General features: G+C 43.0%; 1 protein-coding gene across 3 annotated transcripts in view; it reads left to right on the forward strand.

Annotated features, from left to right (window-relative positions):
* Window positions 1-27,496, forward strand: part of slc39a11 (solute carrier family 39, member 11) — a 644,945-nt gene extending 617,449 nt beyond the window's left edge. For all 3 annotated transcript variants that reach the window (XM_078571119.1, XM_078571120.1, XM_078571121.1), the window contains 3 exons: window positions 10,267-10,365; window positions 13,298-13,456; window positions 20,039-27,496. In XM_078571119.1, the coding sequence (XP_078427245.1) occupies window positions 10,267-10,365; window positions 13,298-13,456; window positions 20,039-20,117 (337 nt within the window). In that variant the 3' untranslated portion in view covers window positions 20,118-27,496. The remainder of the gene's footprint in view (window positions 1-10,266; window positions 10,366-13,297; window positions 13,457-20,038) is intronic.
* The last annotated feature ends 451 nt before the right edge of the window (window positions 27,497-27,947 follow it).

Raw genomic sequence — 27,947 nt, forward strand, 5'->3', positions numbered from 1 at the left:
GTTCTTGGAGCTGCCTCTCCATGAGAGTCGCCACTCTCTCAATGGAGGAGGCAGTGCGCTTGGCCATGAGGGTCAATGCAGTGCTCATGCTCTGTATGGACTCCTCCATAATGGAGACCATGGCACACATGCCCTCATAGATCTCTGCCAGATCCTCCCGCACATCTCACTGGACACCCAGCATCTGCCGCCTAATGGACGACTCCAGAGGCTCATCATCTGCCTTTGCCTGGTTCAGAGAGCGGGTGTGACGCAGGTGCATGTGGAGCCTGGCAGTCCTCTGGCGTCAAGGGTGGGTCTTCGGGGTCCTGCGATTGGGTGCGTGGTGGCAAAGCTAAGGAGAAAACAAGGACATGTCATTAGTTAAAGTCATCACACTGTCACTGTGCATGCCAGGCACCCTGGTGAGACAGTGGAGATCTGCATCATGGTGCCATCGTCTTCCGATGATCAATGGGGACTCCAGTTTTGAGGCTCCCATGAATAATGAGACTACACAAGAATGTTTGCACCATCCAAAACTCTCACCTCTGTGCATTGCACTCTTACCTTCGTCTGACACCCCAGCCTCTCCACGACCAGCTGCCTAAGGTGCGTGCCGGCTTCCCAGCTTAAGGGCATCCTGCTCGTATCTGGTTGGGATTGGGAGGTTAGCGGGGTGTCTTTGCTGGTCTGCAACCTCTCAATGCTGTTATGGGCCGTCTTCTCCTGAAAGGACAGAGGAGCATTGATTAGTCCACTCTCTACCTGCAGCGCCATTGCAGGCTGGCCAACCCCACCTGAGGAACACCTCGCAGGGCACATCCGAGTCGTGGCCCTCGAGCCGCAAAGCACTGAGTCCAAGCAGCCAGGACTCAGCCCCTTGGCCAGCTCCGGCATCATTGACAATTGGCACTCAGATTCAAACACCCCTGAGCTCCACGGGGGGATGGCTAGTCCTTAACACTTCAACACACTGATCCATGCCAACACGGTACTCACCCTTGCTGAGCGCAGCAGGTCATTGAACCTCTTGTGGCACGGGACCCAGGTGCACCGCACAACATCATGGCTGCTGACCAGCACGGCCACCTCCTCCCAGCTTTTTTCTGTAAGGTGCAGTGGCCTCCTCCTTCCATCCCTGGGGACAAGGGTGTCCCTCCTGGCAGCCACCTCCTCCAGGAGGACCGCGAGGCACTCATCAGAAAAAGGGGGGCTGAGCGCCCACCCGACCTGCCCTCCTGCCTGGCGTCTGCAGCCGCATTTGTATCAATAACTTTTACTCTTCCTGCTGACAACACCGAAGACTTTTTCCTCACTGGCAGCCTTCTAGGGCCTAACTGTGCCGGTTTTAAACCGGCTGCCAGGTTGCCATTGGACCCGGCGGCCAATAGACTCCCCCGCAACGCTCGCCCCTTCCCGACCATTGGGGAGCCATCGTTCTCGCTCAGCGGGCTTTAATTGGCCCACCAGCATGAAATCGCGGCCAGGGGCCAATTGTAGGTGGCGGGCCACTTCCCGCCCGCTCTTGGGCCTGCCAACCGCGCCCGCCAAACTCAAAATTCTGCCCCACGAGGTGAAGTATTGGGCAACCTGGACCTCAGTCTTGGAAAGTCCATTTTATTAACATAGACACTGACTCTAGAACGATACGTGCTTGAAACTTGGAAAGTGCTTTGCGCATGATGTCCGATTATGTTTCCCTTCAACAGGAAGTTCCAACTAGATCTGCCTTGCATGTGTACTCGAGAGTGATTTGCAGATGTTGAGGCAGTTCCTAGCCATGAACAGATAGACTTTTGTGCTCAGTAGCTCCAGTTTCCCGTTATTAGATCTTGCAGAGGCTGCTTCTTCCCCCCACAGCAGGCTCTAACAGCTCACAAATTGCGTAGCATCATGTTTATATTGTATATAGGAACCATCTGGGCAAAACAGATCCACCAGATTTTAAACCTAATAGTTTCTTAAAAAGCACAGTGGAGGATTTGAAACTTGGCAGTGGACTATGGCATTTGGAGCGCTCCACAGTGCGGTGAAATCCATGTTCTATTACTGACTTTCCACTGTTACCCTGAAGCAGTCTGGTGTATTATGTTAAAGTGGATTATTCAGAAAAAAAAAGACCTGATTTACATTTATAGTAATTAGATGAGAATATCTCCGAGAGCTTAGCAGCCTCGTCTTCCCAATACGAGGCGATTTGCAGTATTAAACCGTACAGTCTTACCAGATTTTGAACATTGCATGCTCAGTGGATAACTGGCAGCAGTGTGAGTAATGAGATGTTAGATGAACAATGAACAGATTACCACTGCAATAGTAAGAACTGGTCATTAATCATGTTGTGCATATGGTGTCCAGAAACTTTTTTTTAAAAATGATTTTAAAACCTTGCGAACAGATATTTTTTAAGGCCATTATATGTCTTTCGTGCACCGCACTTGGGGGAGAGTGTATCGGGATAATGGCAGCAACTGGGATGGATGTGCATTTTACAGCTCCAACTAATTTATTCTGAGTCTCTAAGGAGTTCGATGTACTTGGACTGATAATGTTACTATCCAAGCCTGGAGCAGGATATTCCTATTAGCGTATTTCTACCTCTGGTTTTCACTTTGTTTTCCCGGGGAGTGATGTGATGTGTCCTGGTAGTTCCCAGTTGGCCTATGTCCTGATGGGTGCTTCATCTACACATTTATTGTGCGCAGATCCAAGCTCTCATCGTGAAGTGAAGGGTTGGGATGCAGCTTCTGCCAGGTAGGAGTGACAATTGTGCAGTCGACTGATGATGAGGGGGAAGGGAAATAAAGGCCCCTGTGGTCTACAAATCGAACAGGTAGAATTTCTGTTACCAGTTATTGGTCTTTGTGATCTTGCAATCCATTATCTCAATTGGTTGGAAGCAGGAGGTGACCAGAACCTTTGTAAGGAATCTGCCTTTTCTGCCCCAGGTTCATAGAACCATAGAAACATTATGGTGCAGAAAGAGGCCATTCAGCCCATCGTGTCTGCACTGGCCAAAAAGAGAAAAAAGAAACTAGCCGCTCATTTTATCCCATTTTCCTGCACCTGGTCAATAGCCTTGCAGGTTACAGCACTTCAGATCCAGGTACGTTTTAAATGAGTTGAGCGTTTCAGCCTCAACCACCAACTTAGGCATTGAATTCCAGACACCCACCACCCTCTGGGTGAAAATGTTTTTCCTCATGTCCCCTCTAATTCTTGTACCAATCATCTTAAATCAATGCCCCCTGGTGATTGACCCTTAAGTTCGGGGAAACAGGTCTTTCCTGTCTACCCCGTCTAGGCCTCTAATAATTTTGTACACCTCAATTAGGTCACCTGTTAGCCTTCTGTTCTAAGAAAAACAACCCTAGCCTATCCAATCTCTCCTCATAGCTGCAATTTTCAAGCCCTGGCAACATTCTTGTAAATCTCCTCTGCACTCTCTCCAGAATAATTATGTCCTTCCTGTAATGTGGTGACCAGAACTGTACACTGAATTCCAGCTGTGGCCTAACCAGCATTTTATACAGTTCCATCATTATATCCCTGCATTTGTATTCAATACCTCATCCAATAAAGGAAAGCATTCCATATGCTTTCTTTACCACCTTATCCACCTGTCCTGTCACCTTCAGGAACTTGTGGACATACACTCCCAAGGTTTCTCACTTCCTCAACCCCTCTCAGTAACTTCCCGTTTATTGAGTATTCCCTTGCTTTGTTTGCCCTCACCAAATGCATTACCTCACACTTTTCCATCTTGAATTCCATTTGCCACCCTCCACCCATTCAACTAAATCATTGATATAATTCTGGAGTTGACAGCTATCCTCTTCACTATCAACTACGAAGCTAATTTTTGTGTCATCTGCAAATTTCCCAATCATGCCTCCCGCATTTAAGTCTAAATCATTAATATATACAACAAACAGCAAGGGCCCCAACACAGAGCCCTGTGGAACACCACTGGAAACCGTTTTCCAATGCCAAAATTATCCATCGACCATTATCCTCCAGCAAACATCTGGCAAGAAGGCTTTTACCTGAGTTATGCCACATTTGTTATATGATTTTGATCCTATATACAAGCATACTAAATCCAAAATACGCTAGTTGTCTGCTGCTAACCCACTAGGTTCTTTCTCTTGTCACCGCTTCCCCCCTCCCTCCCCCGCACCACTTCCACCACAACCCCCACTGTCAAGTTGCATCTGTCACTCTTCCAGCTGTTGCCTGAGAAAATGTGTCAGGTTCACTCACAAACTATGAAGCCCCGTGACCTTGAAAAAATGGTCACCCCAGAAGGATCGTAGGGGTACTGCCTCATTTTAACTTAATTATCAACACTTTTCTTCTGTGGGCCTGTAGCTGGGTTTGAGAATGCCTAAACTCATGTTAAACGACGCTTTCATAGTTGGCAAAGAGGGACTTTCACCTCATTAGGTTGGACTGAAATTAAACTAGGATTCCAGAGGTGAAAGGGTAATGCGATAATTCATTGCAGCACCCAATCTCCAACATAGCTGTACCATAATGATCTTTCAAATTCATCTCACAATGATTCAGAAATTCCCTCTCTGATTTAATACAAAAACTTCTAAAACGAATGAAAATTGCCCCAGAAGCCTTTTTGTTCTTTGTTCTTTACTCAGACACTGATTTTTCAATATTTTGTACGCCAATCTCACCTTCTCAGTACGTATCATTCACTGGAGCTGAGAAGACAGGCCAGCAACAGCTAGCTGCTGTGAAAGCTGACGAATGTCCTTGCAAATGATGGGGTAGGGCACATTTGAGACCCTATTATGGGAAAGCGTGTATACAGGCCCTTTTAAGTTATGGTAAGAGTGCATTCAAGCACCTGCTGGTTTGAGGAGAATACAATGCATCCAAATCCCTGCCAGTATAATGAGTGTTCTTGTTCAATTTTGCATTGGACTCGGGAAACGTGACAAGATTCTGATTGAGGAGATCAGAATTGCAAACCTGCTGACTCAGTATGCATCACAAGGGGCTTCTTGGCCAGAATAAAAGAGAATTTACCTGAACCAACGCCTGGACCAATTTGATATTCATATGTTGACAAGACTGCACCGTCCAAAATGACAGAGAAATAAAAGGTGTTTCCTGATTTCATTTCCTTTGTTAGTCATCGCAACTCAGCTGAGGCAGTGTGAGTGTACAACATACTAAATGTCACTTATGCAATTAGTTGCTGTTTCTGCAGCATTGTACTGGGTCATCTGAGATAACTGAGCAGCTGGTGAAATACTGACAGAGGTTGAGTCAGTGCATTTGGTAATTTATTAGAATCTAGCGATTTAAGTAAAGTTCTGCAATGTAAAGCCAGTTTAAACCAGCAATATGGCAATCCAATTAAAATTCAACTCCCCTCCCCTCCCATAGTGCCTAAATATACTGTGTCCATGCTGTCACCTTATGATTCAATGGGCTCTCAGTCCTTTATTTCAATGTGCATTTGGACATAACAGTGATATCGTAGGCGTGAACCTGTGGGCTATGCAACTTATTTCTTGTCATTTTTGGCTAACTGAGTGTAGTCTGTGTTTATATTCAAATGATTCTCAATGTATGAACCAGGACAGTTAACAGGTTGTGGAGGGCATCCCAGCTCAGCTTGATCCTATCCTTATCCAGACATCGATACTTCCCTGAGGGGTCACTGGCTATAAGTAAGGCAAGGGAACTCTGCCTGATTTCATTGTTACCTTATCTAGGATACCAGGTCCAATAGTTGTAGTCCCACCTTTGCTCAGTAAAGATCAGTTAACACTGTAAATGGTCAGACATTGAACCTGGTCCCTTTGTGATCGATGTGCTTGAGTGCACCACTTGGTGATGCATTATTTATTGAGCCATTGAGAGAGCCTATTGACTACTGTGGTTACACTAACAATTGAGGCAGCTTAACACCATTCTGGTGGTTAAACTACCTTTCATCAGTCAGGTGAAGCTGTTAATAAACGTGGTTAGTGCAAGACAAAAACTGAGAGTAATGAATGGACTGTACATTAAAACAGGCTGTTGCCAGAAAATAAGTTTTAAATTGATATTGACAAGTCTACTAACTGTAAAATTTAAAGCACAAAATGTTGAATAGGACAGCTTCTCTTTTTATATGGGACCACACAGACTGTGTTGAGAAAAGCACACACACACACACACACACACACACACACACACACACACAAAAAAAAATTTGTACTGCTCAATCTACCACAGTCCTTTCAAAGAAAAAACTCCCCGACAGCGTGTTGGAAGTCCCCAATTCAGCATTCCTAAGTACGTCCCAGAAGAACCAGTCATTAGAATAATTTACTTTAAATGCTATAGGTCACCTCTTTGATTCAGCCAACTGACAAAGCTTGAACTGAGTGTGTCAAAGAAGATGTTGTATCCTTATTTTAGTTCTGAGCTATTGAAATGTATGCAGAGGTACATGTGTGCTCTGGAGAAACGTACGGGTGCCTCGAAATGTGAGACACGGGAGTTCACTGGGAAACAGGACAAAGACTAATGGAAACATGTTACTTTTAATACAGTACAGAGTTCTGGTGTCCAAAAACTTGGCAGCACAGGAATGATAATCAAAAGTGCCAGTAGGTGTTGGCTCAGCTTACACAATAAGAAGAATGCATGCAGGCTGCAGCAGCCTTTCCGTGACTAGCTCCAATTTATCTGTTTCATTGTGGGGCAGGATCTTGAAGCTGAGCCAGCAGGCAAAGCAAGCCAAAGAACGCAAAGCAAAGCAGCTTTTCATTACTTGAAATCATCTGCAGCTCATGCCATATGCGCAACTTATTGCCCTCAAGAGCTCAGCTACAAAGGACTGCTTGGAGTGCCCTTATGTTGTCAGAACCAATGATTTGTTTTCAAAAACCTATAACTGTCCTCACCAGTTTAGGTTCCACTCAGTAGTTTTAATGCTCTTGCGTGCATGGTGATTGGATATGTATTTTGAACTATAAAGCCAAGATCTGGATGGATAATTCCCTGCCCAACCCCCCCCTCCATCCGGCGCGGCACCCACCACCATTCCATTGCCATTTCTGTCATGTGGTACAAAGAAAAGACCTGCATTTACATGGTGCCTTTCCTGATTTCAGGATGTCCTTCAGCACTTTACAGTCAATTAAGTATTTTTGAAGTGTAGTGACAGTAATAATGTAGAAAACGCGACAGCTAATATGTTTGCAGCAAAGTCCCACAAGGAACCTGCTGAACCATTTTTAGTTTTTGGCTTAGTCATAAATATTTGACCAGGACACGGGCAGAATGCCCCGGCTGTTCTTTGAAGTAGCGTCATGGGATCTTTTGCACTACCCGAGAGCCTCATGCGAAGGGTGGACTTCGTTGGGAAGCAGCCGACAGTCCTCGAATGTTGGACACAGGCTTGCGGCTACATTTTGGGCAGCGTGGGGAGGCACAAACCAAAGACCTTAGGTGATTCACCCAAGGCGAGAGGAAGAGAGAGGTCAACAGCAGCTCCCTCTCAGGATACTAAAGTAAAGCTTGTTTGTGAGCTTAGGCGATGATTTCCAGGAGACTGGTCAACTGCATTGAGGATGAACCCAAACCAAAATCCCATATGCTTTCCCATCTGCAACTATCCACTTTCTGGCAGAACTCTGTGTAGCGATCAGAAGCAGAAATTCTGTCGATTTTGACGTTCCCTAACCGAGCAGACCCCTGTCATCCCCCCAGCTGGGAAGAGCAACAATGGAAATGGTCCAAGTCTTCGGCGCGATGATAGTTCCTGACTCTGGAAAAACTCAAGGCGAAGGGAGAAATTATTTGAAATTATTCTGTCTGCTCTAGACACATCTTTATAAAAACACCCCTTGATGAGCAAGGGAAAAATAAATGAGCTTCATGACAAAGGGCCCACATATAACCTCCCACTGTTGATGTTACTCAGCACTGTCACAGGGGGTGGGGGCAGGGTTGGAACAAAGCCATGGAATTTTCCACTGAGTCGTAGCTTACCATTATTTATCCAGAGAGGCCACATGCTTTAATGGATTTGATGGGTAACTTCATTTGGCACAGTTCAGACAACTTTTATCAAACAGACCATCGAGTATGGACTGAATCATGCAACAGTGGTGGAATATTACTGGGCCATCTTGTCAGTATATTAAAATGCTCCCATTTATTTTCCCCTGGTTGCCACCCTTTGTACTTAGTGGGTAAGTATATACCTGCTTCCAGGATTCTGCCTATCATGCTGCGTAACTGCTTATGAGATGTATAAAGATGGCCTTCATTCCTCTTTATTTCACAAGACACAGTTGCATGAAGAAGGCTTAGGGCCCCATTTGATCTCAGCCTTCCAGGATACCTACACTACACGACTCTTGTCTCATCACAGCTTCTAGTTGTCTCTTCAACAAGTGTGACGTGAAGAAACGCCTCTCCCAAAACCTGGCTGAGACTGGGAGGACAGCATGTGCAAACCTACAAGTATATACCTGTCTCATGCCCATCCATGGCACCCAGCTACTCTTCAATAGAAGCTTAATTTTGCTTTTTAATTGCTACATTCATAATGTAGTATATAGGTATGTTATATACATAATGTAATAAATAGGTATGTTATACAGAGCAACAGTGGAGTGCCTCTTTTATTAGGCCTTTAGCTCCTATAAGCAGTACTATGTATTTTGACTGCAACTCAATTTTATCCATGCATAGAAAATTTTGTTTACAACTAAACAAAGCAGCTTCGTGATGTTGAAAAACTGCAAATATTTGCCCCTAAACTACTTCTGACCATCATTTATTTCAGCTTCAGGAGCTACATTTGCTGTGCTTTGATGCATTGATATCAGTTTTTGAAAAGTTTAATTTTTGCTTTAGTTTACCAGTTTTGGGGGTTTATTCAAGAGCCGTATGGTTCCTAAAGCATATTCTGTCGCCTCAATGTTTGCGTCGTTTTTCCTTTCAACGTGTGTGGAAAGGTGACACAGGATATGAACTTCAGCGGCTATTAAACAATAGGAAGAATGTTGTCGGGAGGGTTGAGTTCTCAAAAGGTTATAGGATAGCAGAATATCAAAACAACAAAAAGCATTGAATGAGACCAGTCTCCAAGTCTGGTGCACAATTGATCCCCGGCATTCTTTTAAAATGTAATGTTCTGCAAGCGATAAACTGTGACGAGTAGAAGTTCCAGGTACATTCATCCCCTGTGTATCACGAAATGTACCTGAAAATTCAAATTGTGAGCGACAATGCTGTTAGTGTTTTATGATAGTTTCCTGATCAGGTACTAGGTGAGTTGCTCATTCGGAGAGCCGGTGCAGACACGATGGGCCAAATGGCCTCCTGCCACGCTGTAACAATTCTGTGATCGGATTATCATTGAGCTTCATGGTTATGTCGGCCGGCAACTTTTATTCAAAGGGTATTCTGAAGTAATATCTCTCAAATCAACACATAGGTTTATAACAATGAAAGAGTATAAAATATAATGCACACGCAAACTTCACACTGGAAAAATACTTTTGCTGATAAGCACAAGTGGAGGTATCAGGTATGTGATTGGATTTGTTTACATGCCACAGTTCCAAAGTTGCATATTCATCATTCTGTTTGAAGTAATTCTGGAATAACATAATGAAGACTGTACAGTTAACCCTGCCTTGAATGCCAGCTATTGGCAGCTAATCACCTGTCCCAAGACTGAACAGCTCAAGCACTTGTCCACAAAAGGTGATCACGATGAATTTGGCAGTAAGCCATACCTATTGCTCTCGTCACTGGGAATTCCAATTCAGAAATGTCAGCCACACCTCGACTGGCCACAAAAATGTTAAGTCCCTGCTTCCTAGATGGCGTCTCTGAGAGAGCTGTCTCACAAGGGTTACTTATGAATCTTAGTAGCCGACTGCTCCTTTTAGACGCAGGCAACAGCCGCTAATTGGAAATGTATTTTTCAGGCAAAGTCAAATTCCATAGACTACAGCGTTCATTCCTGGAGTGAGGAGCACCTTGTAACACACAAATAATTCTCTCATTTCTGGATTGTGAGTGCTTCGCTTCCTAACATAAACAATAAAAGCACAAGGAGAAATTCAAGATCTCATCTCATGACCACTTATCATTAGAGACTGGTAGAGGAGAAGCAGCTGAATAAAGATTACCGTTTTCCTTTGAATCCCATTACTCACTGCAAAATGTGCAAATTTTACCTCAGGTTATTGAGTTGGCGTCACCAGCGCATCATTTAATTAAATCATTTTTATTCCTTGTTAATAGGAACTTAGCAATCGGAATTGGACTGCAAAATTTCCCAGAAGGTCTTGCTGTCAGTTTGCCATTGCGAGGCGCAGGAGTGTCGACGTGGAAAGCATTCTGGTGAGTGAAAGCTAAGTAGCTGGAGCTGATGTACTTCACCAAGTATATTAGATCAGAATTAACCCATTTGAAAATCTGAATGTGAATTTTAAATGGAAGTCTTGATGGCGCTCTGCTACAAAACGTGCTCAAATGATGGCAGAATACTTACCTGTCTCATTTAAGAGGCCAGTTACCTCTCCACGTCATCCAGCTGGGGGGCTACACTCACTCAGTTCCATCCTTACTAACTAATCATAGCCAGAGAATCACCTGCAGTGACTTCTCTTCCCACTCCTGCACCACCCTTACCTCTAATGCCCCCAAGAATCTATCCTTGATGCCTTCTATTTCCCATCTACATGCTGCCCTTGGTGATATCATCTGAAAACACAGCATTCACATGTGCAATGATGACACCCGGCTCGACCTCACCACCACCCGTCTCGACCCCTCCACTGTCTCTAAGTTATTAGGATGCTTGCCCGACATCCAGTAATCAGAGCATATAAATAAAAATTACACAGAAAGTGACATTTACTTCAGGGATTTTTGGAACCAAATGGGTCTACTTGAGGCAACTGCAGGCTTCTGACAGGCTTTGCCTTTTGGATTGAGCAGTTTCGCGGACAGGGGATCTCAAAGGTCCATTCCAAAAGAGAGGTTGACAGAAATGGAGAATACCTTACAAAAGGCCGGAGGTGTGCGTACAAAGATTGATTTTACAATTGGACGCTATCTGGTTACCTTGTCCTCCAGCTGCACATGCCAAGCAACCAGAGGCAGCATGAACCAGATTCAGGAGGGTGTGTATGGTATGGCCAGTGTGCAAAGCTCCCCATCAGGTGCACATATTTGCAAAATCAGTTCTTGTATTGTCTGAATAAATATAGAAAAGGCAAACCTTCTTCCAGGTTCACTGTGGCATACAAGTTCCCTGAAAGGGTTACCATTCTCCTGTACTGTAAAAGGATCCAGGCCAGTGTATGAAAGATGACAATGCAACATTACATACATTGCATTGGGAGACTTCACAGCAGAGATCATTGCCACGAGAAACTAAGAAGTCACAAGCCCCCTGATTGGCTGTTTTTTGTCTTATCTTATTGGCAGTTAACTTTTTGTCTCCTTCCCAACCAAATCAGTCTTTATTTGGGAGATAAAACATTTTGTTTTCAGCACAGCCTGCTTTGATCACATACCAACATGTCGTCACATATGAGTGGTTTGTACAGAAACAGAAAGCAGGTTTCTCTGCAGATACTTAGTGTTATCTGCAGATCCTGAGCTTCCTGATAATTCCTATCAGGCACGGCTTCTCACAGTCTTGTGGATACTGAACAACATGAGAGGTCTGGTCTGGGCAACGAGCACATGTACACACTTGTACCTGGAATAACTTTTCTCTGATTTAATCCCAGTGCTTTTATTGGGGGCAAGATTTAGTTTGTGAAGGTGGAGGTAGAATTTCCCCCTGGTATTCCTAGGGGTGACAACTAAATCCTTTTTCTTCAGAAATGTTCCATCCAGTAAAATGTATCCCTGTTTCTGTCTTCTGTTTGTTGGTAATTGGCAGATTTTGATGGTTGTTCCTAACCCACACTATCCCTAATACCCTTTCTGAGCTTCACAGGTCTCGTATCTCCCTCTGTATCAATCAAAACATTTATTCTTAACTACAAATCCCTCTATACCCTCATCCCTCCCATCACTAGTCTGCCCTATGCCCACTGCTCTCCTGATTTTGACTTCCTTTGCATCCCACCTTTTCTCTCCACTTTCAGCTGTGGGGCCTTCTGCTGTTTCAGCCCAGCATTTTGGAATATTTGTCCTAAGACTTTCTGCCTTGTGTCTTTTGTCTCCTTCTTCAAAGCCCTCCTCAAAACCTATTACCTCGACCTTCCAAACCTCTTCCTCATTTCCTGCTTCTTCCATTTCTCGGTCCCGAGTAAGTTTATGCCTTTCTGAAGTTTCCCCTTCGTCTGCTATCTTGAGTGTCCACACATAGAAGGCCGCATTTATTGATACTGTCAACATGACATTAAACAAACAGTTAAAGAACGTGCACGTTTCAAAAGACATTCCCTGACAAAGGAAGAAAAAGAGCAATTTAGCTAGTCCCACTCCCTCGCCCTTTTCCTGTAGCCCTGTAATTCTTTGCTCCTTCAGGTTCTTATCCAATTCCCTTTTGAAAGCTGCGATTGAATCTGCATTCCGGATCGTGACCATTCGCTTCCCAAAATTTTTCTCCCCATGTCACTGGTAGAATGAGCATTGAGATCAAAGCTCCATCCTTGAGTGATCGAATCCCCATTCTCCAACTCCCTTCCCAGTCGCCAAACTACATGGCGAAAAAATGTCAAAACAGATACAAGATGGATAAGCAGCAGTAAATGGCCACTAAATTAGAAGAGAAAGATAATTAATAATCCTGAGAGGCCACACTGACCTATTTTACAGTAACTTGGTTCCGTGATCTGAGAGCTAACTTTCCAACTGCACTCAACCATTTTTGGAGATGTAACGATATTGGATGGCAGCAAAACTTACAGCACATTGGCACTGCTCTAATTTTAATAAGACAGGCCTCCCGTCCATACAAAATCCAAACAGGAATTTTCAGTCCTTCCCTGGCATTTGAATCTATACCAATAGTTAGAATTAAGACAGCCAGACGGTGAAGGATAGAACACTGGAGTCTAGTCTTTTTACACTGAAAAGCTTTTATTTACAGAGACACACAGCATATCATGCATCTCCAACCAACTAACAAAAAGTACTTTCACTCTGTTGCTGAGCTGCCCAGTTAATGCTTGCCATCTGAATACAATTAACCTCCAATTGATATACAGTTAATACCAGTTGTGCCCATATTTCATATCTAATCTTTAATTCAATTTCTTTCAGTATTTTATTTCAGTGAATCTCATGATGATTTTCTCCTGTCATTAAGGTATGGTCAGTTAAGTGGTATGGTTGAACCAGTGGCAGGAATATTTGGTGCCTTTGCTGTAGTTCTTGCTGAGCCTGTCCTGCCCTACGCCTTGGCTTTCGCTGCTGGCGCGATGGTTTACGTGGTCATTGATGACATTATTCCTGAAGCACAACTCAGGTGAGCACTGAATAAAACAATAATTCTCTATAACCTCCGCCGAGAACAATGTGGTGTTGTGTGTTGCCTTTACAAGTTAACTAGTATAGGTACTCTTTTATCCTGAGGACTTTTGTCACTGGGCAAATATAGAGAGATATGATGGTCCACGGGTCTTGGGGAAAGAAACTATATTTTATCTTGGGGTGATGGTCGCTTTAAGAACCAGGGGCTGGATTTTACAGCTCCCCACCAGGCATGCTTTCGGCAGGGACGTGCGAGGGCATGTAAAATATGACGGTGTTAGGCCAGCGCTTTCCTGCTCACCCCCAACCCGATTCCCATACTATGGGAAGGGTAGGTGGGCAAGGTGCTCAATAGCCCGTCCACCCTTAGGCCTATTTAGGGCCTTAAGTGGCCAATTATTGCCCACTTAAGGTCCTCAAATCCACCTAAAACACTGGGCAGTGACAGGCGGGTGAGAGTGGGAAGGCTGTTTTTTAAACTGTTGAAAAGGCAGGAAGCAAGAGGGGCATATCATTTGGGGGGGAGCCTTGTGTGTATCCGGTGCACGCCACCCAAGATGTTACCCCGTTCCCCTTTGTTCTTCCCTGCCTGGCCTCCAAAACCCACCCCCACCCATTCACCACCCCCTACTTCCCTGATCCCTCCCCATCTAAAACTCCAGACTTGCTTCTCTCCAGTGACCATGTCGTCTTCATCCTGGGAATTGCTTGCAGTTCCAGCAGCACCCACTGCTGAGTTTTGGCACTGCTAGGACTCCGAGAGCTGCTGGTCAACCTAGCTCTCAAGAGTGGGACTTCCTCCCACTGAGGGACAGAAGTCCAACCCTCAGCTTGTTTAGGCGCTCAGAGCATGTTATCGTTGGCGGGTAGCCTTATTTAAGGTCAGTCGGCTTGGAACCACTTTCCTTCTTATGGGGGGAATTGGATGAGCGGTGCCCATCCATCCCCCAATAAAATCCAGCTCTAGATTTCTCTAGGATATGATTTCTAGTTAAGGCGCCTGGCTTCCAGTAAATAATCATGTGACCAGGTTGCCCAAGAAATAACCAATAGAATAGCACAGGGTCAACCATGTTAATTGTAGGGGTGAGTCAACTGTGAGTGTGGCTCCATGTTCAGCCAGAGCCACTTGTGACCAAACTGGCTGCAGAAGAGTAAACATCTCTTTCAAAGTTCAGTTGAAATTTTATGTGTTGGCTAAAAGAGATAAAAACTCTTGTTAACCAAGGATTCCCAAGAGTGAGTTGAACTTCTGGGATAGCCAAGCTGAGGAAAGAGAGATAGAGTTTTAGCTGCAAGACTTCCAAGTTAAAGAATATTAGAAGCAGGAGAGCTCTGACTCAAGGTGGCTACGCTTAGGATGCTAGAGATGCATGGGGAGTCTGCCATCATAGGACAGTTGGAGGAGATTTGAAGGGACAACTTCACAGGATGTAAGTGGAAGACCAAAAAACCTCAGCCCTTATATGAATCTTTGAAACAGTCCTCAGACAAAGTAGTTAATCTTCCAACTTTGGATAAGTCTCTGACTTGAATTATTTGGGGTGTAAGCAACTTGAGTGTGGAAGGAAAGTATAAGTAACAGTTCATTGTACTTTTAATATCTTTAATGTAACTGACTATTTAAGATAGAGTATATTTATTAGTACTCATTTTCTTTGGTTTTTGTGCAGTAAAATGCCTTTGATTTAAACTGTGAACCTTGTGGCTTCTTTCTTTTAGTAAATTCCTGGGTTTTTGGATTCTAAAAAAATTAAAATGTTGCGGCTTTCTACTGAGATCATAACACAGGTAAAAAGGAAAAGAAAACTACAGGTCTGAAATAATAACCAAAAATGCTGGGAATACACAGCAGATCTTGAATACAAGGATATCATGGCATTGGAGAGAGTGCAGAGGAGATTTACCAGAATGGCACCAGCGATGAGGGACTGCAATAACATGGGGAAACTAGAGGAGCTATGAATGTTCTCTTAAAAGTAGAGAAGTTTAAGGGAGATTTGATCGAGGTGTTCAAAATTATGAAGGATTTTGATCGAGTAAATAAGGAGAAGCTCTTTCCACTGGCAGGAGGCACATAGATTTAACACAATTGGCTGAAGAGCCAGAAATGAGATGAGGAGAAATGTTTTCACACAGCGAGTTGTCGTGATTAGGAATGCACTATCTGGAAGGGTGATGGAAACAGACTCAATAATAACTTTCAGAAGTGAATTGGATAATGACTCAAAGGAAAAAAAATGATTGCAGAACTTTGGGGAAAGAACAGGGAGAGCGGAACTAATCGGATAGCTCTTACAAAGAGCCAGCACAGACATGATGGATTGAAAGGCTGCCTCCTGTGAGGTCTGACTCTGAGGTCCGTCAGCATGTGAAAAACGAAATAATATATTACTGTTTTAGGTAAAGCCCTTTTGTCGATGAATGCAGGCAAAAGAAACATCTGGCAGTCAGGCAGAAATGTAATAAAGCTGTTCTGCTGCTGTGTCACATCATAAGCAAAGCTCAATTGTTTTATAAGCATTAGCAGAACTTCAGGTTTGAACTATTGCCTGGAACTCACTGCCAATTCCTTGTTGATATCTCTAATATACATGAGATTTGAATTATTTAAGTTTAACTTATTTTTAAGCTCTGGCAAGGTAAGTAACAGAGTGATGGCATTGGACACAGGCAGGGAGGGATACACGGCTCCTGCTCATGATTCCCAAGTCTTATTCATTACAATACGTGGAGGTGCTGAGTAGGTTGCGCTGAACGGAGGTAATGTTGTACCTTTCAAATGTTGCGATCGTTAGGAGCGCCACGATATTTAACCTTTTTGTCATCAGCAGGACGTCTTTGGTCAGTGCCAACTATCTGTTCCTTTTAGGTTGCTATTCTCGTTTAGTGCATACAAAATGTAAAGTTATTTCTGCCCTTTCTCAGAGTTCTCCATAATTACTGCTTGGGTCTTAATTGTTTAATGGTGTAATTTTTTTTTTAGAAACTTCTATTTTCTTCTTTTCTCTCCTCTGAGCTTTGCCTTATGAAAGGCCATTTCCTGGCCAGGTGCGCATTTGGGCAAACTATTCTCAGCTGCAGGCCTCTGTCACGGATTAAGATCACTCTTGAACACTTTACTAGAAGGTGTAGAGTACTGCTTGGGTGACTCTTAGGACTGAATTTTCACCTGAGAAATCAGGGCCATATAGTTCGGGGGTGGTGACATGGTGTTAAAGTCTCAAGAATCTGCTTCATGACCTAAACCCGCGTTTCCAGCTTTAACTCCTGCCAGACATCGGACAGGAAACCAACCCAATCCAAAAGGTGGGTTGCAGCTTTAAATATGATAATGAGGATGTGGGCCTCATTGCCATTCAGGCTCTCACCTTCAACTCTAGTTGTCCAGGTTTCGCCAGAATTGGGTAACCCGGCAGCTTCATGAAGGGGCGGACTTGGTGGATTCAGAAGGTGAGTGCCCTCACAGCTAGCCCCAGATCCTCTTGCAGAGCCTCCACAATCAGGCACTTCTCCCCGCCACATGACCTTCCTCCCCACTTCCCCCAAGGTCACCGATATCTCCCCCATCCACCGTCCCCTTCCCCCCGCCAACCCTCACCATCACCAGCCCATACGGTCACTTATCTCCCCCCATCAAGAGGCACCCTGCTCCCAGGTCAGGTCAGTAAAAATTCTGCCTTTATTGTTCTCTGCTTTCTGTTTCTCTTGATATTAGAGCTGTGTTCAGGCGCTTACACATGGGGCACCATTGACATGATGATAGAGTCCCTGCTCCTCTGGGACACCTGGAGGTTTGCCGAGCTGATATTGTGCCAATGCATTAAGGGCCACGCGATTAATCGCAAATTTCCTTTGAAAAGCTGCTACTTGATTTCCATTCCTTCTGCAGGATTTGCGAGCTGGGATAAATTGTTCATGTGCTGTCTGAGGCTTGTGCCTCCACTGCAGCATTAAGATAATCGATTGTGGAAGCACGCCAAGCAATGTTTACTCAATTGGCTCATTACCATACTTTCAAATGAAAATGCCCCCCCACGTGTGAGTGCAATGTCAATCACCCTTTGGGGTGTGTCTTATCGACAGTGGGGCGCTTTCCAACTGAGCCGGCGAAATAGTGTCTGAAAGCTGCAAAAGAACCAAAAGAAAGACGGGTCATGCTCTAACAGTAGCCGTAAGCGATGAATAGTAATAATGGACTTGTCTGCCTGTGTTGGACAATTGAGGTTAAATGGTTCATAAATTGAGCAACTCAACCTACAGGCTTGTCTTTCTTCCTCCCTTCAATCAGCCTGTCTTCAGTTCCTGGGTGGAAAACAGGCAGTCATGCATTGTTACTCAAATTATCAACACAGCTAGATTTTTAGTCAATCATAGCGGCCAGAAATTTACCCCCGTTGGGGTTGTGTGGGGGGCGGGCACGAACCCAATTGGCGCCGCGCCACCATTTTATGTGGTTGGGCCAATTAAGGCCTGCCCAACGTGACGCTCGCCCGGAAGCGCTGAGCGCTCCCTGTGCCGGGGAGGCGGGGGGGATTCCCTAAGCGGTTCCCTGTGCTCTTTCGTGCATGCGCGCAAAAGAGCGCAGAGATCTTCCCAAGGCACGGAGGTGCCTCAGGGAGATTTGTTTCAGTGCTAAAGTTTTAAATAAAGGTTTTTAACGCGTTTAAAACATGTCCCCTCATGTTACACTTTCACATGAGCTGGGACATGTCAAAGAGTAAATGTATAAATTTTTATTAGATTTTAAAACACTTCATGAAACCTCATCCTGCCCGTGGATGAGGTTTCATGAGAAACGCGAAGGCCGCCTGGGCTCTTCGCCTGCCCGCCAACCTTAAGGTTGGACGGGCAGCTCATTAAATTGAATTAATTAGGTTTTAAAAGGCCTTAATAAGCCTTTGACAGTCCGCCGAACTGAAAATCTAAATGACGCGTGGTGACGTCAGGACGCCCACCCGATGTCACCGTGCGTCATTTTACACATCGGCGAGCGGGCCCCACCCCCATTCGTCAATGGGAAAGTTCTTCCCAGTGAGTTCAGCCATACAGATATTGCCATATCTCAAAGAATGAAACTTCAGGCTGTTACAGAATTAATAAAGGAGCAGTGGAATTTTTAAGCAAACATAATGGGGCCTAAATCCATTACAGCCCGAAAATAGGTGTGAAATGGTGAAATGCTCTAACTGTTTGCCTGTTCACATGGGCTTAGGGATTGTAATGCATCAACTCTGCATTATGTGCAACAAATGAACCAAATTATGAAAGAATGGAAATACTGCAGCAATAATGCAAGAAATACTAGACTGTGACTGTTTAAAATGAGGGCACAGATACAGGCCCCAGAGCCTTGAGGTCGCCATTGCAACATCAAATACCTGAACCAGCCTTACACAGATGGTTTATGGAGAAATTTACTGCCATAATCCAAGCTCTGTATTCAGATTCAAAAATATTAGTGACATTGCCCTGTTTTTTTTTTACTACTGGCAATTTCCATGATTATTTTATAATAAAAACAAAATCTGGACACATGCGGCAGTCTTTTACGGTCCCATCACAGTGGGGCCAGAACATGCATTGAGCCATTCAAAACTCCATTGAATTCAGGGGACTGGAAGATACTGCCAGCAGGAGGGACTGTAAAATTCTGCATTTTTACAGACTTTGTATCTTGGCAATTCGCAATTACTTTTTTCTCCAGTCCTACTTCCTAATCCATACTTATGATTCTCCGCCCATAGGCCAGCTGTGTAATCCTCCATAAACTTCCAAAATCATGCTGCATGTGTCTTAACTCACAAGTCCACTCCTGTCTCACCCCTATGTTCACTGACCTAGTTTGGCTCCCGGTCACAATTTTAAAATTCTCAAACTTGTTTTCAATTCCCTCCATGGCCTCGCCCATCCCTATCTTCATAATCTCCTCAAGCCCCATCACCCTCTGAGATATCCGGGCTTCTTAAATTATGGCCTGTTATGCATCCCCAATTTTAATTTCTCCACCATTAGCAGCCGTGACTTAATTGCCTGGGGCCCAAGCTCTGGAATACCCCTCCTTACACTTCTCCACCTCTATATCTCGCTTTCTTAATTTATGACACTCCTTAAAACCTAACTCTTTGACTAAGCTTTTGGTCATCCGACCTATCTCCTTATGTGGCTTGATGCCATACTTCCTTTTGTAATGAAGCGTCTTGGGATGTCTCTCTACATTAAAGGCTGTATATAAATATAAGTTGTTGTTGCTCCTGAATTCCTCTCTTGCTGGACGAGTTTTCAGCCTCCTTTGCCCCATCCCCAGCCCACATTCCCAAATTCTTTTCGCCTCGCTACTTCCTTTCCTGCCTTTTAGAAGCTCCCACATAAAGCAACTTTAAACAGCAGTCCAAGTTTTATAGTTATGCATACATGTCTGATACACCTTATTTGCTGACGGCTAAGTAACGCCACAGTACAGGCGAAGGCAAGTACTGAGCATTATTCAAATTTAATGAATCATTCTAAAGGCCTGTGAATATGATGACAGCTGAAGCATTGTCAGACAGACTGACAGAATTGTTTTCTTTTTCAGTGGAAATGGCAAGTTGGCATCCTGGACCTCCATTGCAGGGTTCGTCTTGATGATGTCGCTCGATGTTGGCCTTGGCTAATCTCAGGATTTACTTTAACTGAAGAAATTGGTTTGGGAACAATGTTTTTATTTTTTTCCGTTTAGATAAAAAGTTTGCAATTTCATTTTAAATCTATGTGACAAATCATCACACAAAATTTTAATTTCAGGGGTTTCCACAAATAACTTGCTCTCGTTGAGAAACGATACTGACTCACCAAAATGGGAAGGCAGCTTCCAGCCTGGGGTTATTGTTGCCACATGACTGCCCAACGTCACTGATTGTTTTACGCTTGCTCCTGGTTTGCGGGTTTCCCAATTTTTGAATTCTTACAACCTGATTATCATGAGGTTTCATTTTGGTCGCAAACTTCTTGTGATTCAGTCCCTTTTACCTCAGTAAAAGGTATCACAGTTAAACATTCAGCAACGTTAACTCAGCAGTGGAATAAACTTGATATTCCGCCATTGCCCACTCTGTATTCTATTAATTCCACAATGAATGATGTAGTTCTTCAGTGATCACCCGTTGAAAGATGCTTATTGTTGTGGTTCGTCACTGAAAACAGGAAAGCTTTTCCCATGACGTCAAAGGGACATTGTATTAAGAACAGAGCAGACATGATGACCTTTTGAAGAATAAGTTATTTTCATTGTTGATAATTTTGTTATTTATATTTTTAGCAAAGCATGTAACTGAAACACTTTATCCCCATTTTTCTGATGATAAATTCAACACTCTCATTCACGCCAGCCTACCGACAGTCTGCATTATCTAGCCAGCCAGCCAGTGTGTGATATCTTAAAAGATTTGGAACATTCTGGGTTGTTTGCAGTGACAGTACCCAGATATTGCCACCAACAACTGTGTCATCAGGCATTAAGGGGCCTACTTAAATGTGTCATTTTGGATTTACAACCAAGTGTTTTCTGAAAAGAAAAATGTCAAATGACGCAAAGAGATTTATAGGGGTGCCGCTATAAGTTTTTGAATCACCCCCATATAAATACCTGGCTTTATTCTCATTGAAGTGAATTGCTAGCAATTCCAGTGCACTTTACCTCAGTAGCAAAATCTAAAGTTGGGTTGTAAAAACAATAATGCAAGATTTCTAGATAAGAAAGCAGACCTGCAACATGACTAGTTTAGAGCTTATCTTATATCAGAGGCAGCCAAGGCGACCTTTAGCCAACTAGGTGCCAAGGGAGTGCCAACTTGGAACCAGAACACACTCAATGAGATGGCAGCATCATTGGGCACTGTAGGAACCCCATCAGCTGGTATAAGTGTCCATTGGGTGGTTCCAAAGAGAAATTGGCACTGCAGTGAGCTGTAAATGACCTTTGCAAACACTTATCAGACTGATAGCAGAATGATGTGGGATCAGTGCGAACATAAAGAGTGATCCTTTTTAATGTGTCAGGTAGCAAACAAACAGGGGCAGAGAATATCTGGCATCCAGGTTATAAAACAATCAAACAATATCTGATATCCAGGAATTTAGAAGGGGGCAATAAACGTTGCAGCTGAGTCTTTCCCAGGCCCAGACAAAAGAAAGTAAACTTCAAATACAACTTCACATCAGCCAGAAGTTAGAGCTGTACTGAACATTTCCCATTGAACACAATGGGCCAGTGTTTTGAGCGGTTAACTGTATTTATGCCACACACACACCCTTTTACAGAGCTTTGACATCATTGTCCTTTTGACCAGTTGCTTACTTTAAACAGCACTTAGGCACACAATGTCATGTTTGTTTTGAAGTAAATATATAACTACTGTAATGAGGTGAATTATAAAAAGGTTATTGGAAGATATTGTTCTGACACAACCTTGTTGGCATTGTAACAAAAAAGGGAAAAACAAACTTGTTGCAAACTTTGGCGAAATTATAATGGTTGAACTCTTTAACTCTGACCATCCCTCCTGGTGGTTTAAGGTTAGAAAGTGCTTGGGTGGTGCAGCTCCTTTGTTGATTAATTTTGCTCATGTCATTCTTGCTTCCTATCTCGATCCCTCACTAAAAAAATCGTCTTTCTTATTGGCAGGCCTGGTATAGCTTTTCCAAATACAGGCACTTCTGATTTCAAATTGCGAAACTCAAATTATGAATCTAGCTCTGAAATGCCTCAGATAGATATTTCTTGAAGTCGGTTTCATGTTTATCACCGACTGAACACTGTAAGGTGATTGTGAAACAGTCTTCAAAGTCTGTTTCACCACCTACACCTCTGAGTTCTGACTAACGTGAAATTGAACACAAAAATTGCTTTTAGTGCTATCAGTGCAAGGCTGAACAGAGAGCTAGTTTTGAGGGGCTTTGCAGCGGGGGTGGGAGGGGGGTCTGTTGGGGGGGACACTAGTCTTCTCTGCTTTACCATACCTTTGAGATGAAGACTCTGTTGTAATGCAGATTACCTGCCTGAAGACACAAGCCAGTGGGAATGTCGATCGCAACTGGGAGTCCAAAGTTGTACTGGCAGAGCTTATGGGGGTATCTTCTTTCAAATGGAAGGTACAGGTTCCTTGGCGTTGAATGGCTCGGTCTCTGAAACAGGTTGTTTGTGACAGCCGCTTTAGCTACTCGGTAGATTGTGAAACTTTTCAGCATGTTCTTTTAAATTGAAGGACATTTGTGCTTTCACCACAGGTTATATTGAAACCAATAAGCTTGTACCATTGAAATGCAACCAGTATCATCATGAGGTGCTCCATTTGTGGGCACACGTTACCAAGACAACACTGCCCATTTCAGGCAGTGAAATCTTCCAAAGTAACTGACGTTTCAGCACTAAATTCGTCACTGACTATATGAATGAAATAAACCAGATGAAGAAGAACGTTTGATGTCAGTTACAACAGGGAACAAAGGGTTTTCAATATCTATAAGTTGAGCAATATTCTAAAACCTGAAAACCTTTATGTCACCTGTTGGACTCGCACTGCACCCTACTTTGATCCAGCTTGGTTTTTGTCCAGAGAACAATTTTTATTAATTTATTCTTTCATGAATAACTCTCTGACTACAGAGTGTTTTCAGGACTTGAAGATGCTGCTTTGTGGAAGGTCTTCATAGCAGTGTATGGGCGAACTCAAATTTTATTTGATGACTCAAGGCACAAGATTCCGGGGCTGGACTCTTTAGTTGTTAATGATCTCAGAAGCAACGATAATTGCAGCAAAATTTAGACAAATGAAAATGTCCCTGGGTATCTCAACAGGTATCCATGAACCTTTTTGTTTCTGGTTCGAGTCATTAATAAGTAGGAACAGAGAGCTATGGGCCAAACTAATAAAACTGCTGTTCCACTGCAATTTGGGGTGTGGGAACAATATTAGGAAGAATCTGGAATGACCTGAGACTGTTTTCATCACATTTGCACCTCTATAATTGATCTGATGGTGCTGTTTGCCACACCATTCCTTAAACACAGTCGAATTTGTGCTTGAATGAGATGGAATAGTATTGCTACTCAGTAGAGGTATATGAGGACCAGAAGGCACCTAAACCTTGGGTAATACTTGGCATGTCAGTCCAGGAATACAAGTTTAAAGCTGTACTTCCTTTTTTTGTCTTGTTGCTTAAGTCTACAGTCTGGTTCTGATTATCCCAGTGCTTCTGTGTGCACAGTATACTTTTATTAGCTCCTGTTTTTAAATACTTTTTTTAAACTTCTGGTCTTTATTCTGTGACCCTGGTAAATAAAGGGAAATAGGACTGGAAGTGGCCATGAGAGGGTGGGCTCCAATCGTTGTCAAACCCAGACCGGTTCAGAAATTGAGTCACGTTTAGTATTTCAAACAGACATTGGATTCAGTAAATTTAACATGAAAACCTGATCATTGTTTGCAGTATTAAATAGCGCAGGAACCCCCAGCTCGCATGATTCAATATCAAGTTAATTTCCAATGGCCCCATTTAATTGGACAGCATAGGGAGAAAAAGTAAATTCTGCCAGCTCCCTCTTCCCCGTTCCCTCTGCGCCACCCTGTAAATTTGTAAAGGGTTTGGGGAAATTAAAGAATGCACAAAACTGCAAAGACAAATTAAACTTTCCTAGTTTTTTTTAAAAATCTGCCACCATCCTGAAGGAAAACTACTTTAATATCATTTAGTGTAAGCTTGTCTTGGGTGGCTTCCCGAGAGTTTGTCTGGTGATGTTCCAACACATTATTCCACAAGGCAGCAGAACGAACACAGACTTCTTTTCACTATTTCTTACAAAATTAGTTTTGACCTCACCTTGTCGGACAAGCTACCAAATGGAGGCCAAGTGAGATTGATGGAAAATTGGCAAGTTGCTCTCCCTCATGTGTTCTCTTCTGCACTGTTACAAGAGTACTGCAGTGTGCAATATGTATATCGACACCTTCGTTAACTGGTGGTGAGGGAGGATTACCTTTTCAGCCAGCTGAGCATTGCAAAGATGCCATTGAAGTCGTGGGAAAGTCTGACCTGAACCCCCTCATCAGCAGTCAAAGCAGCAAGAATCCTTAAAGGGGAAATGATCTAGCTAACACCACTAAGCCATTACGACTACTGATGGTGTCTCAAATGCTATGGAGCTAATGCATGTTATTAGTGCATACAAATTACTAGACTTTGACATGCTATTGGCAGTAGCATTTGTCATTTTAATTCTAGCAATTAAAACCAAGTACCCCGCCAAAGCCCTCACTTTGCTTGTGAATTGACAGAGCAATGGCTTAGATATTCCCATTTTAAGGGTTGTATAAGATAAACAGAAAATGGCCGGATACATGAATTTAGAATTAAATAATATTGACCCATGAAATAAATAACTGTGAGCCCCTCATAGTGGATTCAGTGAAGGATCAAATATTCTACCCTGAAGAGGAGTTTGGTGACCAGGTCGGATAATAGGTCCAGGATGAACCTTATTGACTGGTTGTGTTGAAAGTACCGAAAGTTCATGTATAAAGGAACTGGGTTGCAATTTTCATGGGCAAAGTAGACAGGATCATAGAATGCAACCCCCCACCCCACAGACACTGGTTAGAATCCCATGTGATCAAGTTGGGATCGCTCTCAGTGGTCGATGCAATGGAATTTAGTTTATTTCTAACCGTAGACCAGTAGCCCAACTCACGTGTGTAATATTTTTCCATCACTGTTCCGCAGTGCAAGTAATCTCTGTTTTCCACTGAATTGCCCCTCACTCCTCAAATGTGAAAAGTGTTGATCTTAATTGTTCCTGGCCTGCAATCGTTGGCTTGCAGTGTCACTTTCTGATGCTCTTCTTTGTTGTTTGCGCGTGTGTGATGAAATATTGTAACCTGGATGCAAGTTAATACTTTTTATTACAGGCAAATTTAAGTAATTATATATGTAATGCAGCAGAAGAACCCATGCTTGAAGGTTTATTCCTCCAGGCGAATATGAAGGTAAACAGATAGCTGTCCTGGCCAGGTGCCAGACCAAAAGACATGCACTAAACAGTAACCGTCACGGCATAGGTGAGGGTTTATGTAAACTAACGACACAAAAAGAGAAAAAAGTTCTCAGAGCAAAAAGAATAAAAGTACTGTATGCCAATTGTTTTTACTATTGTTTGAATTGTGAGACCAAAACAGTCACTGTTAACCCAAGGGATGGTGGGTGCGAAAGGTACAAGGTTGAACCATGCTAGACAACCTCCTTCAATTGAATAGCTATTTAGATAATAGGGCTAATTTTCCGAATGTGTGCTCCTGGCAGAGGACCTCGCCTTGGCACAACCCCCACAATTTTCTGTCCATTTGGGTGGAAGATCATAGGGAGTACACCTGCAATTTTCCCACACATGCACTCCATGGTGGAATCTTCCTGCCAGGAACGCACATTTAGAAAATCAACTCATTCAGTCTACGTCTAAATCATTCCCATGTGAAGAATACTTTGGATGGAAATGCCTGTTAATTAAATAATTCAACCCATTCTTTCATTAGCTGTGAATTTTATTATTTTTTTAAAATACATGTTATATAAACATAATTTATAGTAATTTGAATGCTTTTTCTCTCAGCCAGGCAGCTGACACATAATTAAATCCATCATCATACTTAAGAATCTCTAAACCGAACTATTGAGAAATAGACACAAGTCAAGATTCTTTTTGCCTGATATGAATTGTACAATCTCTTCTCATGAAGCAGCATTCAATTTGGGGACCCACCCCACCACAAATGTGTATCAGTTCTCTGCTGGAATTTAATCAGCAGTTTACCACTGTGTACCACTGATAAGTTTCCTGCTGCTGGTCTGTTAGAATCACCCTGTGTTTTCCAGCACTATCTGGAAGGTTAATATGGAGACTAGTTCGAAGAACCATAGGCCCCATTATAAGGTCTAACACTCCAGGTCCCATCAATTGGTGAACATGTTGGTCAGTCTTGAACTCTACCTTGGAGCTCGGTGGACCTGACATTGCATTTTGGAATCTGCCAAAGAGGAGTGGGTCAATTTGAATCTCCCTTCATCAAATATGGCATCTTTGAGCCAACAAAGACCCCACCTATCTGCCCCTATCACAATGAAAATCTACATTTTCTGAATCTTGCTGTTAGAGTTAAGGAAAGATACACAAAAAAAGTTTTCACTTGCCTTGTCCAAGTACCTTGCAATTTGTCACCTTAAAAATTCAGGTAATGGTCACTCATCTTTCACAGCTGAGATTTTAGTCATTACACCACAAATTTGGTGAATGCACACATTTTCATTCCATATGGCAACTTGTGTTACTGATCTGACTGCATAATACCATATTATTAAAAATCAATTTGTGTTGACCATAGAGGGATAGATGAAGGAACTCCGACAATGTGATGGAGCATTTCTCATGCCTCTCTTTTTCTTAAAACCTGCTGTGACAGGGTACGTGACTCTGCTTTATTAAAACTTATTTAAACTTGAAACTTGGAAGTAGACAGATAACATTGAGTTTGGTCCTTGGGTGAAGTGAAATCACACTTTCTTGTATTTCCCTACTTGCTCATCCTTCCAGTAGCCATTAGCTTCCTACCATTCCTGAGAGGGGATCAAAGATGCTTGTTTGTCCCAAGAGTACCAAAATCCAAGCATTAAAACTTGCTTTTCTGCTATAGATTACTACCCGAACCAACTTGTCAAACTAAAGTTTTTATTTGCCAATATGCTAATCAGGTCACTGACAATAATCACATTTTCCATTTTACTTAAGCAATGATGACAGGTTATTATGAACTGTAACAAATTTAACGTCTAATTTGCCAACAGTTTATGGCTTGCCTTGTATCTACTGCAGTCAACCACCTTTGTGGGAATGTAATAATATTTCTGTACTGTTAATGCCTTAATGGTTTAAGAGGGCCGAGTACTAATTCTAACACAACTATTGTTGGGAAAATATTGTGGGAATAAATCAATTTATTGAAATCCATGTAATATTGTTGTCTTTTTTTGAAACTACATAGACAACTTGACATATACTATCTGCAACCTATTGCAGTCCTGTGTGTCCTTCAAAAAAAACTATACTGACTCCGAGACACTGCCATTTGTCGATCTCCAAGGTAAGTATTGAAAACTCAAACCCCAAACTGAATGGAATTGTCCACTTACCTCAAGGCATCTCCACCTCCCTCCACACTCAAATATTGACACAACCATGAGGATTTCATTAGAGCTGCTGTTATTTTAGTGGTACATCAAAGTGAAATTAATCCTGAAAAGAGAGAGAATGTGGTCGAAACTTTTCTTGCACTCATCAAGACAAATGCAGGAATGCCAAATTTCAGAAAGTCACAACAATTTATACTACAGGAGAAAAGGGATGCTGATTGCTTGGCAAGTCGACTCTGGTTGTGGCTTGCCTACTGCAAGCCTACCTT

This window comes from Cetorhinus maximus, chromosome 24, assembly GCF_964194155.1.
Source record: "Cetorhinus maximus chromosome 24, sCetMax3.hap1.1, whole genome shotgun sequence".
Classification (NCBI taxonomy): domain Eukaryota; kingdom Metazoa; phylum Chordata; class Chondrichthyes; order Lamniformes; family Cetorhinidae; genus Cetorhinus; species Cetorhinus maximus.